General features: G+C 59.7%; 2 protein-coding genes across 3 annotated transcripts; both read right to left on the minus strand.

The window, feature by feature from the left end:
- Positions 1–1,318: 1,318 nt before the first annotated feature.
- C1r (complement C1r) lies at positions 1,319–9,565 on the minus strand. The gene is made up of 11 exons (XM_042668519.1): positions 9,400–9,565; positions 8,503–8,725; positions 7,772–7,964; positions 7,047–7,190; positions 6,753–6,949; positions 6,003–6,150; positions 5,454–5,575; positions 4,012–4,090; positions 3,610–3,765; positions 3,099–3,173; positions 1,319–2,215 (listed from the first exon to the last, which is right to left on the minus strand). Coding segments are annotated over exons 1-11 (2,124 nt in total). The 5' UTR covers positions 9,402–9,565; the 3' UTR covers positions 1,319–1,430.
- Positions 9,566–10,981: 1,416 nt separating this feature from the next.
- On the minus strand, positions 10,982–14,983 carry C1rl (complement C1r subcomponent like). 2 transcript variants are annotated; one of them, XM_042668517.1, is made up of 6 exons: positions 14,927–14,983; positions 14,319–14,553; positions 13,692–13,881; positions 12,774–12,893; positions 12,598–12,663; positions 10,982–11,886 (listed from the first exon to the last, which is right to left on the minus strand). In XM_042668517.1, the coding sequence occupies exons 1-6, from the start codon at positions 14,977–14,979 to the stop codon at positions 11,114–11,116; spliced, it is 1,437 nt and encodes a 478-aa protein (XP_042524451.1). In that variant the 5' UTR covers positions 14,980–14,983; the 3' UTR covers positions 10,982–11,113. The 2 variants fall into 2 exon arrangements, with proteins under 2 accessions (XP_042524451.1, XP_042524452.1); XM_042668518.1 differs by lacking the exon at positions 12,774–12,893.
- Between the last annotated feature and the right edge of the window lie 2,517 nt (positions 14,984–17,500).

A 17,500-nucleotide genomic window follows, 5' to 3' on the forward strand; every position in this document is an offset into this window, starting at 1 on the left:
TGTGCAGGCCCTGAGTTCAAGCCCCAGGACTGACAAGAAAAATCAAAAGGTTGGTGAGACTCTCCTTGTCAATGAAGATCTGCACGGGGAGACACACACCTCTTTAATCCCGGCTACCAGGGAGTCTAATTTAGGTGAGTTTCATGGCTCAGACAGGAAATGAGATCCTATCTCAATGCTAAGCAGCAAAAACTGGGTTTGGAGGCGTGGCCCAGCAGAAAGAGGTCCTGACTAGCAAGTGGTGAGGCCCAGAGTTCAAACTTTAGTACCAAGGACAAAAGTGTCACACAAAATCTCTGTCCACTGCCGGGCATCTCAGGTCCAGTAGAATTGGCAATGAGCCGGGGCTCCCGCCTGCCATCCCAGCTACTCAGGAGGCTGAGAGCTGAGGATCGTGGTTCGAGGCCAGCCTGGATAGATACATTCATGATGCTGTTCATTTCAATTAACCAGCACAAAAGGGAAGTGGGGGTGTGATTCAAAGGGCAAAGTGCCAGCCTTGAGTAATACAAGTGAAAAAGCCAAGAGGCATACACCCAGGCCCTGGATTCATGCTCCAAGCCTGGCACAATAAAAGACCCTGAAAAATCTTCCTCTTCCCCCTCCTCCTCCTCTTCCTCCTTCTCCTTCCTCCTCCTCTTCCTGCTCCTCCTCCTCCTCTTCTGTTTTGGTCAATCCTGGGGCTTGAACTCAGGGCCTGGGCGCCGCTGTCCCTCAGCTCTTCAGCTCAAGGCTGGCGCTCTACCCCTTGAGCCACAGCACCACTTCTAGTTTTCTGGTGGTTCCTTGGAGATCAGAGTCTCACAGACTTTTCTGCCTGGGCTGGCCTTGAACCTCGATCCTCACATCTCAGCCTCCTGAGTAGCTGGGATGATAGGGCGGGGAGCCACCAATCCGGGCTTGACCCTATCTTAAAACAAATTAAACAGGCAGGGGTGGGGATGGGACTATAGTAAAGCCAATAAAGAGAATTAATTTCACAGAGAATCATTCTGTATGTGTGATTTTAATATGAATCTTAGTAGTTATGTCCAAGTGGCTACATGATATTTCCCTCCCTCCCCTCCTTCCTTTCCCTCCCTTCCTCCCTCCCTCCCTCCCTTCCTTCCTTCCTTCCTTCCTTCCTTCCTTTCTGTCAGTCCTGGGGCTTGAACTCAGGGCCTGGGTGCTGTCCCTGAGCTTTCTTTGCTCAAGGCTAACACACTACTGCGTTTCCCCTCAAAGCTAATGCTCTACCGCTTAAGAACTGGTTTGTTTGTTTTGTTTTGAGTCATTTATTGGAGATAAGAGTCCTACAGATTTCCCTGCCTGGGCCTCCTCCTCCATCTCAGCTTCCTGAGTGGCCGGGATTACAGGCGTGAGGCACCAGACTCTCCCCCCCACCCCACGATCATTTTCTAGTTTGCCTTCTAGGTGGATTCGGGGGGCTCTCAGCCCTCCTCTTCCTCCCCCATCACCTTCTGGATCCACTCCACGTAGCTGAGGAGCTTGGTGTAGAACCCGTAGCCACGGCCGCAGCCGATGCCCCACGACACGATGCCCGTGGCCACCCAGCGGTCAGCCTCGTGGTCCCTGGCCGCGAACACGCCCCCGCTGTCCCCCTGACAGGCATCCTGCCTCAGCCTGGGGTCCCCCGCGCAGAACATGTTGTGGGAGAAGACATCGTGGCTCCTTTTGCTCCGGAGCCACGTCTCGCAGGCCCCACGCTGGGCCACGGGCAGCCGCACGAACCTGAGGTCGAAGGCGATCTTGTCGCGCGTGAGGCCAAAGCCGCTGACAAAGCCCACGAGGCCCGGGTCGTACAGGGTCTCGTTGTCGGGGAGACAGATGGGCAGAAGGTGGGGGCCGAGGGGGACCCTGCTCTCCAGCTCCAGCAGGGCCAGGTCACCCTCAAAGTTGTGCGGCTGGTCCTGGCGGTAGTCGGGGTGCACGTGGACGCGGCGCACGCGGCGCACCCCCAGTCTCTTGATCTCCTCCTCGTTGGTGTGGCCCAGGAACACGTCGATTGGGGGGCGCTCGTGGGCATCGTGGGGCTCGTAGTCTTTGGGGGCCAGCGTGTGGGCCGCCGTGAGGACCCAGCGGTCCCCCAGCAGGGCCCCCCCACCCCGGCCATAAATGTGGGTGTAGGCCTGCCACGGGAAGTTGCCCAGCTCGGCCGTGTGGCCCCCGATGATTCGCTGCTTCTCCCGCACGGGGTGCACCGGCTTCCCGCACACTGCAACACACATCCACGGCCCGCGTGGGTCTGACCTGTGCCGCCTTCCCTGCGTCTTTTTTGCTTTTTGGCTACTGCTGGGACTTGAACTCAGAGCCCGGGCGCCGTCCCTCAGCTGTTCAGCTCAAGGCGGGCGCTCTACCACTTGAGCCACAGCGCCACTTCTGACTTTTTCTGCTTATGTGGTGCTGAGGAATCGAACCCAGGGCCTCATGCATGCAAGGCAAGCGCTCTACCACTGAGCCCCCTGCCCAGCCCCTGTCTGTCTGGCTTACTTGCTTGTTTGCATGTCCTGGGACTTGAACTCTGGGCCTGGGCACTGTCTTTGAGCCTCTTTGTGCTCAAGGCCAGCATTCTAAAGCCAGGCATGGGCAGCTCCCACCTGTCACCCCAGCTACTCAGGAGGCTGAGATCTGAGGATCATGGTTCAAGGCCAGCCCAGGCAGGAAAGTCCATGAGATTCTTAGATCCCATGAACCACCAGAAAACCAGAAGTGGCGCTGTGGCTCAAGGGGTAGAGCGCCAGTCTTGAGCTGAAGAGCTGAGGGACAGCGCCCAGGCCCTGAGTTCAAGTCCCACGACTGACAAAAAAAAAAAGGTGGGCGCTCTACCCCTTGAGCCACAGCGCCACTTCTGGTTTTCTGGTGGTTCATGGGAGATCAGAGTCTCAGGGACTTTCCTGCCCAGGCTGGCCTCCAACCACGATCCTCAGATCCCAGCCTCCTGAGGAGCTGGGGTGACGGGCGGGGGCCAGCCTACCCTTTCCTCTCCTTTCTTTATTTCACTTCAAGTTAAGGGGTTTTCTCTCCCTCCCCCCCCAACCTCTAGGCTCCCCAAAGCTGGAAGGCTCTAATGAACTCTGACCCCCCCAGGGCCTCCATACCTGGCAGACAGCGGGGCATCTTCTCTCCCTCCTCCTCGTTCTTCCAGATGCCCTGCGCGGTGCAGGTGTAGGCCCCTGCAGCGGGGGGGGGGGGGGGGGACCCCAATCAATGCTGATCTGCCAGAGGGCGGAGGCTCAGGGTGCTGGGACAAAGCACTCACGGGGTGAGCACCGAGTGAATGGTTCAAATCAGACATACTAGATGGTGTGTGTGCGTGTGCATGTGTGTGTGTATGTGCGTGTGTGTGTGTGCGTGTGTGTGAGATCTCCTTGGAGATCAGAAGCTCATGGACCTTCCCGCCCTGGGTTTGGCTTTGAAGCGCGAGCCTCTGCTCTCAGCCTCCTGAGTGGCTGGGATGACAGGCGTGCGCTACAGGTCTGGTTCCGGTGACTTTACTCCCTCCCTTCCCCCCTTCCTCCCACCCCAGCTGGCCTGGGAGGAATCTCAGAGGCCTTCCCGGAGGAAGGCGGGCAGGAGGGGACGGGAGACGGCCGCCGGCCGCCGGCCTACCCCGCTGGGCCTCGCTGCGGCCCTCCCGGGTGCTCATGGCGTAGTAGGGCTCCCGGCAGTGGTACTGGATCTGGGCCTGGTAGGTGCTCACTCCCTCGGCCGTGACGTAGCGGAAGTCCCCGTTGGGCAGCGCTCGGGGCGGTCCACAGTCCCTGACTAGTGGAGAACACGGGCGGTGAGCGGCAGGGACGGTGTAGGGGAGCTACGAGACTCGGCCGAGGTGTGCACAGGGGGTTGGGCGGAAGATCAACCCCGCCTGCGTAGACTCGGGGGCTCATTCGTCCATCACGGAGGGGCAGGAAGGCGTTTGTGGGCGCCGCTGATCTGGGCACCCTCTTTCCCCCCCCATGGGCCCCCTGAGGAGGAGGGAGGAGGGGGAGGGTGGCAGACATCGTGACTTACTCTTGCACCGGGGCATGGCTCGATCCCACGTGCCATCATGTCCGCAGGTGGCGCTGAAGGAAGACAGCACCTGGTCTCCCTGCGGGAGCAGAGGTGACAGGGAGCCGTGTCGCCATCTCACACCCCAAGCCGGGCGCCGTGGCGCACGCCTGTCATCCCAGCCACTCAGGAGGCCGAGAGCGGAGGATCGAGGCTCAAAGCCAGCTCCAGGGAAGACTCATCTCAAATGGAGAGAGCATGAGGGCCTGGGCTTCCCTCCCTCCCTCCCTCCCTCCCTCCCTTCCTTCCTTCCTCCCTCCCTCCCTCCCTCCCTCCCTCCCTTCCTTCCTTCCTCCCTCCCTCCCTCCCTCCCTCCCTCCCTTCCTTCCTTCCTCCCTCCCTCCCTCCCTCCCTCCCTCCCTCCCTCCTCCCTCCTCCCTCCCTCCCTCCCTCCCTCCATCCTTCCTCCCTCCTCCCTCCCTCCTCCCTCCCTCCCTCCCTCCCTCCATCCTTCCTCCCTCCTCCCTCCCTCCCTCCCTCCATCCTCCCTCCCTCCCTCCCTCCCTCCCTCCTCCCTCCTCCCTCCCTCCCTCCCTCCCTCCTTCCTTCCTTCCTTCCTCCCTCCCTCCCTCCCTGACTCCCTTCCTTCCCTCCTTCTTTCCTTCCTTCCTACCATCTGTCCAAGGCTGGAATCTCTGTCCTGGGCGCTGTCCCTGAGCTTTTTCACTCAAGGCTGGTGCTCTACCACTTGAGCCACAGCTCCACCTCTAGCATTTTGCTGGTTCACTGGAGATCAGAGTCTCAGGGACTTTCCTGCCCGGGCTGGCTTTGAACCATGATTCCCAGATCTCAGCCTCCCGAGTAGCCGGGATGACAGGCCTGAGCCACCGGCGCCCTGCACCTGAGCTATTTTTACATAACCCCGGGGTTATGTAAAAAGCAAGCCTGTTTGTGTCCAAGACCTTAGAGCAATGCCCAGGACTCAGTTTCTTTGTTGGGTAGTGGTGGAATTTGAACCTGGGGCCTCAGGTTTGCGAGGTCGGCCCTCTACCACTTGAACCACTTATTTTCTAGCATTCAACATTAGTTCCTAAAGTTCTGAGAATTCTGGTTCAAAGCCAGCCTGGGCAGAAAAGTCCGTGAGACTCTGATCACCATTAAACCACCAGAAAACCAGATGTGGCGCTGTGGCTCAAGGGGTAGAGCGCCAGCCTTGAGCTGAAGAGCTGAGGGACAGCGCCCAGGCCCTGAGTTCAAGCCCCACGACCGACACACACACACACACACACACACCACCAGAACAAGGTTTCTAGTGTGTACTCAAGTTGAGCTGGTTGACCAGTTGTCTGTTCCAGCTCAACCAATGTTCACTAGGACTGAGGAGATTTGGGGGGTCTCTGCCTGTGGAGCTCCTCCTGGGATGGGGGGGGCTGGGGGCTGGGGGGGCTCAGGGCCCCTCTCACCTTTACCAGCTGGTAGCCTTGCTTGCAGGTGGCCACGAAGTAGTCCCGATACTCATACAGCAACTTTAGCTTCTCGATGATGGTGAAGTCATCCAGGGCCTTGGGTTGGGGGCACTTGACGGCTGTTGGGGGGACCCAGAAAACAAGCTTCTTGTGGGACCACCTTCCTTCCCCCACCCCAGCATTCCTCATGGCTGGCCAGCCAAGCAGGCCTGGATTTTAAATATTTATTCTGTCATCATCATTATTATTATTGTTGTTGTTGTTGTTGTCAGTCCTGGGGCTTGAACTCAGAGCCTGGGCGCTGTCCCTCAGCTCTTCAGCTCCAGGCTGGCACTCTACCCCTTGGGCCACAGCGCCACTTCTGGTTTTCTGCTGGTGCCTGGGAGATCAGAGTCTCCCAGACTTTCCTGCCCGGGCTGGCCTCCAACTGCGATCCTCCGGCCTCAGCCTCCTGAGTCACTGGCCTGAGTCACTGTGATGTTTTTGGGGGGCTGAGGTGGGACCGAGCCCTCCCCCCCCCGCTGGCTGCCAGCACGCCTGGCTCACTTTGGGTGGTGTAGCGCAGCTTCCAGCCCCGGCTGTCCCCTGACTCGTCGGTGAAGAACACCACGTCCACGGCGTTGCTGCTGACATCCAGGTCCGGGGGCCTCTGCTTCCCACAGAACTCGCCCAGCCTCTTCCCGCGCGCGTAGATCTGAGCGTGGACAAGGCGGGGTTAACGCAGCAGTGGAGATTTTTTTATTGTTCTTATGCCCATGCTGGGACTTGAACTCAGGACCTGGGCACACACGCTTTTGTGCTCACGCCTGGTGCTGTACCGCATGAGCCGCGCCACCACCCCTGGCTTTTTGCTGTCTGGTCACACGCAGTTTTACTGCCTGGTCTGGCTTATGCACATCCGCAGATCTTGAGCGGCTGGGATGGCAGGCGGGAGCTACGGTGCCCGGCTAGCACACACCCTTGGGGATCGGCCTGGCGGCTCAGGGTGGAGGAGGGGTGTGGGGTGCCTTCGCCATGCTTGGACTCCAAGTCTCCCGGGCACCGTGGCTCCCGCCTGCCATCCCAGCCACTCAGGAGGCTGAGATCTAGAGGATCGCAGTTCAAAGCCAGCCCGGGCAGGAAAATCCGTGAGACTCTGATCTCCCCTGAACCACTCAGAAAACTGGAAGTGGCGCTGTGGATCAAGCGGTAGAGCGCCCGCCTGGAGCTGAAGAGCTGAGGGACGGCGCCCAGGCCCTGAGTTCGAGTCCTAGGATGGGCACCAAACTGCAATGGAGGAGGATTTGGGGGCCGTACCTGGAGCTGGTCGTAGGGGCAGTGGACTTGCTGGTGGTCGTCGATGTCGAAGGGCTCCATGAATTTGAGGTGCAGGCTGAACCCCCTGTCCACACGAATGCTGTAGTTGCACCTCAAGTCCGGGGGGTAGGGACGGGGGTACTCGAGGCTGGAGATGACCCCCGAGGGCTCCGTGTGCAGCTCACGGCTGCATTCGGCTGGAGGGACAGAGGCCAGGCGAGGGGGGTCACCGGGAATGCTGGGGGGGGCCCAGGACCCCTCCCCCCGCGGTCCCCCGCCCCGGGCCTCGCTCACCTCGGCAGGAACCATCCTTCTGGAGCTCGTAGCCCGCACGGCAGGAGCAGAAATACCCCCCGACGTAGTTGTGGCAGAGCTGTTGACACCGGGGCCCCGCGGCCCCGTCCAGCGGGCTGGGTGGCGCAGTGCATTCGTCCAGGTCTGCAAGGGAAAATGCCCGGGTGAGGCCGGGCGCACGCTGGCCAGCCCGGCGCCGCAGGAGGCCGAGGTCTGAGGATCGCAGTTGGAGGCCAGGAAAGGCCACGAGACGATGATCTCCCAGGAGCCACCGGAAAACCAGGAAGTGGCGCTGGGGCTCAAGGAGTCGAGCGCCAGCCTGGAGCTGGCAAAAAGAATAATAAAAAAAAAAAGGCAGGAGGACTATTTAATTCCATACTAGAGATTTCTAGAGTCAGGGAGGCCACTCACTGGAGGCCTGGGAAGAAAGGCCGGCCTCTCCTCTCTCATACTTATACTGAGTCTTGAACTCAGGGCCTGGGCGCTGTCCCTCAGCTCTTCAGCTCCAGGCTGGCGCTCGACCCCTTGAGCCACAGCGCCACTTCCAGTTTTCTGGTGGTTCACTGGAGATCAGAGTCTCATGGACTTCCCTGCCCCAGCTGGCTTTGGACCGCGATCCTCTAGATCTCAGCCTCTCTGAGTCGCTGGGGATGGCAGGCGGGGGCCACTGTGGGGTCCTTCTCCTGGGTCTCGTTCAACATGGCACACTTCCCCTGGGCGCTCACCCACGGCCTGGTAGTAGGCCAGGAATCCCTTGTAGAACATGGCCGTCCCGTTCTCCTCGTTGGAGAAGTCGGTGTGGAAGGTGAGCAGCATCCGGTTCCCCAGGGAGAGGAACTCCGTCCTCCCCGGGGGGCGGCCCCGGGGTGACCCCGGGTGCCCACAGAACCGCCCCAGGCTCTTCTTATCCGCAGAGATCTGGGGGTGTGGGGGAGGAAGAGGCCGTGAGGGGCAGGTCTGGGAAGTCCTTCCCGTTATCCCGCCAGAGTGAAGGAAGCTTCACCATTTCACTGTGGTGGTGGCCAACGCCGCCTCTTAGCACGGACTTTCCTTGCTCAGGCTGGCTTTGAACCGCGATCCTCAGGATCTCAGCCTCCTGAGGAGCTGGGGTGACAGGCGGGAGCCAGGGGCGCCCTGCTGGCTGTGTGTGTGTGTGTGTGTGTGTGTGTGTGTGTGTGTGTGTGTGTGTGTGTCCTATGGGACATCAGAGTCTCACAGACTCTCCTGCCCGCGCTGGCCTCCATCTGGGATCCTCCCACCTCAGCCTCCCGAGGGGCTGGGATGACAGGCGTGCGCTTGGTGACAGTTGCTGTGTTGAGATGGGGGCTCTAACACCTGTGGGCAGCCCGGACCCGGCAGTGAGTGAGCCATCGCCGCTTCAGGGGTGTGGGGGGGGTCTGCAGAGGGGTTCAGCCGGGACCCCCCCCCACGTCCCCCCTCCCAAGCCAGCGGCCACCTTGACGTAGTCATAGAAACACGCTTCGGACGGCTCCACGTCGAACATCCGGAAGACCAGCTTCACCCGGTACCCCCGGGGCACCTCGATGACCGTGGTGGTCTCGACATTATTGGGGTACGGCTTGGGGTACCGGGGCGATGTCACCGTCCCGAAGAGCTTCTGCGGGCTGGAGCCTCCGGCCCCGCCGAGCAGCGCCGACACCCAGAGGAGAGCAAGCCACCTGCCAGAGGAGGAGTTGGGGTGTCAGGGGGCCGGAGTGGGGGGCCCTGGGTCATGGGGGGCCCCGGAGAGGCTGGAGTGAGCAGCCTTTCTTCTACTTGGGCTGGCGTGGGACGAGGACCCTCAGATCTCAGCCTCTGGAGTGGCTGGTACTACAGGTGTGAGCAACAGCGCCCAGCCTCTATCCTCAACTTCCCATGGGAGAAGCACAAAGCCGGAGGGGGACCCCACTGGAGGGGGGGGAGTCCCGGGGGCAGGGGGACACCCTCCCGTGGGGGGCCCAACCCCCCCTCCCCGCCCCCCCCAGCCTGGCCTCCACCATCTCCCTTTCCTGGAACCGGTGGAGAATCGAGGCCAAGTTTCTCCAACCCAACCCTGGTTTTCTTCTGGAAGGATTCCTACAGACTTAACCTAAGTAACGGGGAGAGGAGAAAGGGGGTGGGGGTCCCCAATCCTTGCTGCCCCCCACCACGAGCCCTGGAGCAGAACAAAGACAGGCAAAAGCTAAGTCTGGAGTTGAAAGGCAGATGTTCCTGGGGACCTCAGGGGGAAGAGGAGGCGGGGGTTGGGGGACAGTATTTGAGGGGGGTGCCCTGTCTCCCTAAATAAACCAGAACAGGGTGGCATGGGGGGCAGCTCCTCCCCGACCTCTCAGTGCCCACCACCATTACTCACATGACTCCAGGGCTGCTGTGATGCCGGCCCTCAGCTGTCTTCCTGCCCGGCTGTGGGCCTGCAGCTCCCAGCAGGGGAGGGCAGGGTTGGGGAGGGCTGTGGAGGGGGCAGGGAGGGGAGACTGTTCCAGAAGGAATGCTGGGAGCGATGAACTATTTGCACGAACAGCTCACACGCAAGAGAAGAGAAAACAAAACCAAAGCAAATCTGAGTTTCCTCTTCAGTTTTCATTTATTTGGGGGGGCAGGGGGGGAGGGATCCCGTTCATTGCGCCACCTGCCGGTCCATATGGGGAATGACAAAGGGGAAGGGGAATCTGAATGCTTTCTTTTCTTTGTCAGTCACCAGGCTTGAACTCGGGGCCTGGGCGCTGTCCCTCAGCTCTTCAGCTCCAGGCGGGCGCTCTACCCCTTGAGCCACAGCACCATTTCCAGTTTTCTGGTGGTTCCTGGGAGATCAGAGTCTCCTGGACTTTCCTGCCCAGGCTGGCCTCCAACCCCGATCCTCAGATCTCAGCCTCCTGAGTAGCTGGGATGACAGGCGGGCGCCACTGGGCTCGGCTGATCTTTTGTTTTTATCTTTCACTGGCCATTGCTGAAAATCTTTTTCTTTTCCCTATTTTTTATTTGTTAAGTAGTTGTACAAAGGAGCTGCCATCCAATGAAGCAGTTTATGAATACAGGGCACCTTGATCCATGACCTCATTCTCCATCTCTTCCAGCCCTCTGTGTGTGTGTATGTTTGTGTGTGCGCGCATGTGCGTGTGTGCCAGTACTGGCGCTTGAACTCAAGGCTTTAAGCTCTCCTTTAGCCGTTTTTTGTTCAAGGCTGGTGCTCTACTACTTGAGCCATAGCTCCACTTCCAGCTTTTTGCTAGGTAGAGAGAAGAGTCTCAGCCAGACACTGGTGGCTCACGCCTGTCATCCTAGCTACTCAGGAGGCTGAGATCTGAGGATCACGGTTCAAAGCCAGCCTGGGCAGGAAAAGTCCGTGAGACTCTGATCTCTAATGAACCACCAGAAAACCGGAAGTGGTGCTGTGGCTCAAGTAGTAGAGCGCCAGCCTTGAGCTGAAGAGCTGAGGGACAGTGGTAAAGCACTAGCTTTGAGCACAAAGAGGCTCAGAGACAACACCCAGGCCCTGAGTTCAAGACCCAGGACCAGCAACAAAACAAAACAAAATAGAGAACATGTAAGATTTCTCCAGAAAGGGCTGGGTGTCGGTGTCTCATCTGTATTCCCAGCTACTCAGGAGGCTGAGATCTGGAGGATCGCTGTTCAAAGCCAGTACAGGCAAACCAACAAAACAAAAATTCCTTGAGACTCTTATCAGCAATGGCCCAGCAAAAAGCCGGACGCGGAGGTGTGGCTCACGTGTTAGAGCACCAGCCTTGAGTGAGGAAAGAAAAAAAAAATGCTCAAAGACAGCGCACAGGTGTGGTGCGGGTCTTGGGGCTTGAACTCGGGGCCTGGACGATGTCTCTGAGTTTTTCCGTTGCTCAAGGCTGCCGCTCTACCACGTGAACCACGGCTCCAACTTCTGGCTTTTTGCTGGCTCATTGGAGAGGAGAGTCTCACAGATTTGTCCGCCCAGGGCTGGCTTTGCATTGCGATCCTCAGATCTCAGCTTCTGGAGTGGCTGGGATGGCAGGCGTGAGCAGCCACGCCCGGCCTTCGGCCTGTGGGGGGCCAGGGGTCCTTCTACCACCCCGGGCTCAGTCCTTCCCTTCCATGACTCCTCTGATCCAGTCCACATAGCTGAGGATTTTGGTGTAGAAGCCATAGCCTTGGCCACACCCAATACCCCAGGACACAATACCCGTGGCGACCCAGTGCTGAGCTAAGTCGTCCCACACCACAAAGACGCTGCCGCTGTCCCCTTGGCAGACAGCGCTGTCCTGGGCCTCATCCCCAGCACAGAACATCTCGTGGGAGAACACCTCCGCCCTGCCCCTCTCCCGCAGCCAGGCCTCACAGCGTTCCCGGGGTGCCACCTGCACCCCCGAGTGCTTGAGCTTGGTGCTTAGCCAGCCCCGCTGGGCGCCGAAGCCGCTGACGTAGCCCGCCACGCCCGCGAGGGACAGGGCCTCCCTGTCGGGGAGACAGACGGGGAGCAGGTGGGGACCCACGGACACGGGGTGCCGGAGCTCCAGCAGGGCGAGGTCCCCCCGAAAGTCGTGGGGTTCATCCTGGCGGTAGGCCGGGTGCACGTGGACACGGCGGACGGCGTGAGCCCCAGATGCCAGCATCCCGTCGACGTCCGCGTGGCCCAGGAACACGTCCACGCGGGGCCGCCTCCCGCCGGACACGCGGTTCTTGGGGCGCAGGGCATGGGCGGCGGTCAGCACCCACCGGTCCCCCAGCAGGGCCCCGCCGCCCCGGCCATGGACGCTGGTCAGGGCCTGCCACGGGAAGCTGCCCGGCTCCGCTTCCCGGGAGCCCAGGGCTGGGGGGACCGGGGACAGGGGGGTCACCGCGCGCCCACAGACTGCGAGACAGAGAGACGAGGGGGCCACCATGAGCAGCTGCCCAGAAATAAACAGATCCAAGACTTCCACCGAGGCCGGGCGCCAGGGCGCACGCCTGGAATCCCGGCTTCTCCGGAGGCTGAGGTCTGAGGATGGCGGTTCAAAGTCAGCCGTGAGACTCTCACCTTTAATTATCTACCAAAAATGTCGGAAGCGGCGCTGCGGCTCAAGTGGTAGAGCATCAGCCTTGAGTGAAGAAGCTTAGGGACAACGGCCAGGCCCTGAGTTCAAGTCCCAGGACCCCCCCCCCCCCCCACGCATACACTCAGAATTGTCCCTCGGAGTGACAGCGCTGATTTGCTATGGTCGGCCCTGGGGGGTCCAAGCCTCTCCCTGGGCTCCTCCTAGAAAAGAGTCTTGGCTTCTGTGGCTAGACTTGAACTCAGGGCCTGGGCGCTGTCCCTGAGCTCTTCAGCTCAAGGCTGGCGCTCTACCACGTGAGCCACAGCGCCACTTCCAGTTTCCTGGTGGTTCATGGGTGATCAGAGTCTCACGGACTTTCCTGCCCAGGCTGGCTTTGAACCGTGATCCTCAGATCTCAGCCTCCTGAGTGGCTGGGATGACAGGCGGGAGCTACGGTGCCCATCTTCACCTCCCCTTTTATTACTCAGAGGCTTCTCCTCCCCCCAGGGTCCCCCACACCCCAGGCCTGGGAGCAACTGTCCACTCACCAGGCACACACTGAGTTCCATCTAATCCACGCTGTCCGTCCGTCCGGCTGACTGTCCCCGAGGAGTCTGAGGATGAGAGGTCAGGAAAGGAGGCTGAGAATTGGAGGATGCTGGGCTTCTCAGAGCTCGTGCTCGGGGCCCCGGGTGCTGATGGGAAGTGTTTTGGGGGGACTCACTGGCTGCTGCTGCGGCCTGGTAGTGGGGTCCCGGGCAGCCATTCTGACTCAGGGAGGTGTTAGCTCTGGGGGTAGCGGTGGTGTTGGGGTCCCCGCTGATGGGCAGTGGGTGACCTGTAGCTTTAGGAGAACAGCAAGCATTAGGGCCTTGCATGGAAATACAAACTGAGGCTGGAGTCCTGTGTGTGTTTGTGTCAGTCGTGGGGCTTGAACTCTGGGCCTGGGCGCTGTCCCTGAGCTCTTCAGCTCAAGGCGGGCGCTCTACCCCTTGAGCCAAAGCACCACTTCCGGTTTTCTGAGTGGTTTATGTGGAGATCAGAGTCTCACGGCCTTTCCTGCCCGGGCTGGCTTCGAACCGCGATCCTCCGATCTCATCCTCCTGAGTAGCTGGGGTGACAGGCGGGAGCCACCAGCCCTGGCCTTGGGCCAACACTACGAATGTGCCTGTGGGTCTGTGGCTGAGCCATGGCTGCCTCTTCCTGAGCTGCTTCCGCTGGGCTCAGGAAGCAAGAAGGGACCTCAGCCCCGGCTGTCACTCAAACCGCCACTTCCTCCCGGGCACCTGTGGCTCCCGCCTGTCATCCCAGCCACTCAGGAGGAGGCTGAGAGCTGAGGATCCCAGTTCAAAGCCAGCCCGGGCAGGAACGTCTGTGAGACGCTTAGCTTCCGAGGAAGCAGCCAAAAGCCGGAAGTGGCGCTGTGGCTCCAGGGGTAGAGCGCCAGCCTTGAGTGAAAAAGCTCAGGGACAGCGCCCAGGCCCTGAGTTCAAGCCCCACGACTGACCAGGAAAATACGAAAACCAACCAACAACCCCCACACACCAATCCCACACACGCAAACCTTCCACATCCTATGAAAATACCAGGGCCCGGGGCTGGGACCCGGGTTTCCTCCCGCGGCCCGGGGCCGGGCACTCACGCACGGCTTGGTAGAGGGCCAGGAAGCCCTTGTGTGGGAAGGCAGCGCGGTGGGTGGAGGGAGGTCCGGCCTGGAATTGCAGCCGCAGCGTCCTCCCGGTGGACACGAAGGGTCCGGGCCCCGGGCCCAGCGCGGAGCCCCTCGGCCCGCAGAGCCGGGCTGGAGCCGTCGCGTTCCCATCCGCAGAGACCTGCAAGGGGGAGGTGGACGCAGGGATGGGAGGCCCGCGCCATTGTGGTCATGGTGTGGGGGGATCTGCACCCCTCCTCCTAGTGGGGGGGGGCTCAAGTAGCTTCCTCGTGTGTGTGTGTGTGTGTGTGTGTGTGTGTGTGTGTGTGTGTGTGTGTGCCCAGCCTGGAGCTTGAACTCAGGGCCTGGGCGCTGCCCCTGAGCTTTTTCACTCCAGGCTGGCGCTCTACCACTTGAACCACAGCTCCACTTCCGGCTTTTTGCTGCTTTGTTGGAGATAAGAGTCTCATGGGTTTTCCCGCCCCGGCTGGCTTTGAGCCGTGATCCTCCCATCTCAGCCTCCTGAGTAGCCGGTCCCTCCTTGCTGGGGCGTGGGGGGGGAGTAGCCGGGGACGGAGCTGGGGAGGGGGGTCCTGCAGCCCCCACCTCCCGACTCACCGTGACCCAGGCCTTGGCGCAGCCTGGCGAGCCCTCCAGGTCAAAGTCCACAAACACCAGGCGCACGTTCGAGCCCTCTGGAGCCCGGATGTGGGTGGTGACGGCTTGATCGTTCGGGTACGGCTCTGGGTAGCCCGGGGAGGTCAGCTCCTGGGGTGACCGTTGGGCCACCAGCGCCACACCCTGCGTGGGCCGGAGGAGCCCCGAGAGGAGGAGGAAGAGGAGGAGGCCGCGCCTGTGTGGTAATGAATGTGCCGTTTCATCATCTAGATCAGGAGCGCACGCCTGTAATCCCGGCCACGCAAGAGGCCGAGATCGGAGGATCCCAGTTCAAAGCCAGGCAGTCCGGGAGATGGTGTGGGACCGCCACAAAAAGTTGGAAGTGTGGCTCCAGGGGGAGCACGTGCCAGCCTGAGTGAAGAAGCACCACAGGGACAGTGCCCAGGTCCTGAGTTCGAGTCCTGGCACCGGCACGAAGAGAAAGAAAGAAAGAAAGAGTGAAGGGAATCTGGCTCTTTTCTAAAGAGCTCGCAGGCAAAGCTCGCTCCCTCCGAGTGTGTGTGTGTGTGCGTGCGCATGCGTGTGCCCACCCCGTCCCTCACACTCACATCTGGCCAAGCAGCTGGTGGAGGGAGGGTTTCCGCCCGCTGAGACCAGGCATCCGGGCCTAGACATCTGGAACCTTCTAGAAGGCTCGGCCCAGGCCGGAGACCTGGAGAGGTGGGGCTGGAGGCGGTCCTGGGGGCGGGGCAGGGGGAGGGGGGAGGAGAAGTTTCTGGAAATGAGTTTAGTAATCACCCACTAACCTTCCTCCAGTTCCCTGGGTTGAGCGCCACCTGCTGTCGACCTGAGGGATAGCAACTCGCCAACAGTTTTTTTTTTTTTTTTTGTAGGTCGTGGGGCTTGAACTCTGGGCCTGGGCGCTGTCCCTCAGCTCTTCAGCTCAAGGCGAGCACTCTACCACTTGAGCTAAAGCGCCACTTCCAACCAACAGTTTTTGTGTGTGTGTGTGTGTGTGTGTGTGCGTTTTGGGGGGGAAGCACCCCCAAACTTTCACATCATGCTCTCCCCCCCCATGCCGGGAAGGGCAAGGCTCCTTCTCTTCTGTGAATTTAAATCTCTCTCCGTGGCTCAGCCCGGCGCCTCGCTCCTCTGGTGGTTGAGATCCGAGGCTCCAAGTTCAAAACCACCCCAGGCCAGACATCCGAGGGAGACACTCACCTCCAATTCTAGCAGGAAAGAAAAGAGGCTGGGCGCCAGTGGCTCCCGCCTGTCATCCCAGCTGCTCAGGAGGCTGAGATCTGAGGATCCAGGTTCAAAGCCAGCCTGGGTAGGGGAAGGTAGTAGTGGTGCCGTGGCTCAGGTGGTAGAGCACCAGCCTTGAGCACCAAGAGAGTCGGGGACAGCGCCCAGGCCGAGTTCAAGTTCCAGGACCAGAAGGAGAGGGAGGTGTGGCTCAAGTGGTAGAGCACCAGCCAGCCTTTAGTGGAAAAAAAACACAAATGAGAATGTGAGTCTCTGAATTCAAGCCTTAGTACTAGTACAAGAAAACAAAAGTACACGTGCACACACACACACACACACACAAACACACACATAACAAACTGCAAGCTCCCAATTTGTAAATGTAACTTCTTTTTTTGTTGATCGTGGGTCTTGAACTCAGGGCCTAGGCGCTGTCCCTCAGCTCTTCAGCTCCAGGCTGGCGCTCTACCACTTGAGCCACAGTGCCACATCTGGTTTTTTCTGCTTATGTGGTGCTGAGGAATCGAACCCAGGGCCTCATGCATGCAAGGCGAGCGCTCTACCACTGAGCCACCTGCCCAGCCCCTGTAAATGTATCTTGTTCATCAATGTAGAAAAGATCCAGGAGGGGAAAAAAAAATAGCCAGGTCCCAGTGGCTCCCGCCTGTCACCCCAGCTCCTCAGGAGGCTGAGATCTGAGGATCACAGTTCGAGACCAGCCTGGGCAGAAAAGTCCGTGAGACTCTGATCACCATTAAACCACCAGAAAACAAGACGTGGCGCTGTGGCTCAAGTGGTAGAGCCCCCGCCTTGCGCTGAAGAGCTGAGGGACAGCGCCCAGGCCCTGAGTTCAAGACCCAGGACTGACCAAAGCTAAATAAATGAATAATTGTGTAAGTTGTGAGTGGGGACGGGGGGGGGGGGCCGCGGACATTGCACTCAGATCTTCATGTATGAAATTGTGGTTCCTTTGTCGGGCTACTTACCAACCACAGGAAGGACAGCAATCATCACAATACAATGACATGGAGTCCCGGCATATTCCTCCTGTGCATTTCATCACACAGATAACTAATTAGGGGTAGTCCCTTGACATCTGCGGTCCCCTTAGAGGTCTCTCCTCTGCTTTGATCTGGATCTCTCTCTCATGCAATGGTCTGGGGCTCCAGGAAGGACAGGACGGACCACTGACATCTCGTGTGTGTGTGTGTGTGTGTGTGTATGTGTGTGTCCTGGATCTTGAACTCAGGGCCTGGGCGCTGTCCCTCAGCTCTTCACGTCAAGGCTGGCGCTCTACCGCTTGAGCCACAGCGCCACTTCCGGTTTTCTGGGGGTTCATGGGAGATCAGAGTCTCACGGACTTTTCTGCCCGGGCTGGCTTTGAACCCTGATCCTCAGGTCTCAGCCTCCTGAGTGGCTGGGGTGACAGGTGTGAGACACCGGTGCCTGGCTTGATTTAATTTTATGTTTCATTTCATCTAGGTTTATATTTCACATTTCTTTTGATTGATTGAGTTTTGTCCAGACCCTGGGACTTGTATTCGGGACCTGGCTCTTTGGCTCTAGGCTGGTGCTGTACCACCTGAGCCACACCTCCACTTGTGGCTTTTTGGTGGCTCAGAGTCTGATGGCGGTCCCTTTCCCCGGCTGGCTTTGAACCAGCGTCCTTTGATCTCAGCCTCTTGAGTAGCTACGATTAAAGGCAGGCAGGTGGGTTTCCCTCTGCTGCGGTGGCAGACCTGGGAAGAAAGTTCTAGAATCTCCCGGGAGTCTAGGAGCAGGCCCTGATTCCTTTTCCTTGAGGTTTTTTTGACGTTCGTGTTTCATTTTACTCAAGGCTGGCGCTCTCCCACTCTGGCCACGTCCCCACGCCCAGCTTGGGGTGAGATGAATGCTGGCGGCCTTGGTCTGCCCGGGCTGGGTTTTGCTCTGCGATC

This window comes from Dipodomys spectabilis, unplaced genomic scaffold (assembly GCF_019054845.1).
Source record: "Dipodomys spectabilis isolate Male_0828 unplaced genomic scaffold, ASM1905484v1 ptg000442l, whole genome shotgun sequence".
NCBI classification, from domain to species: domain Eukaryota; kingdom Metazoa; phylum Chordata; class Mammalia; order Rodentia; family Heteromyidae; genus Dipodomys; species Dipodomys spectabilis.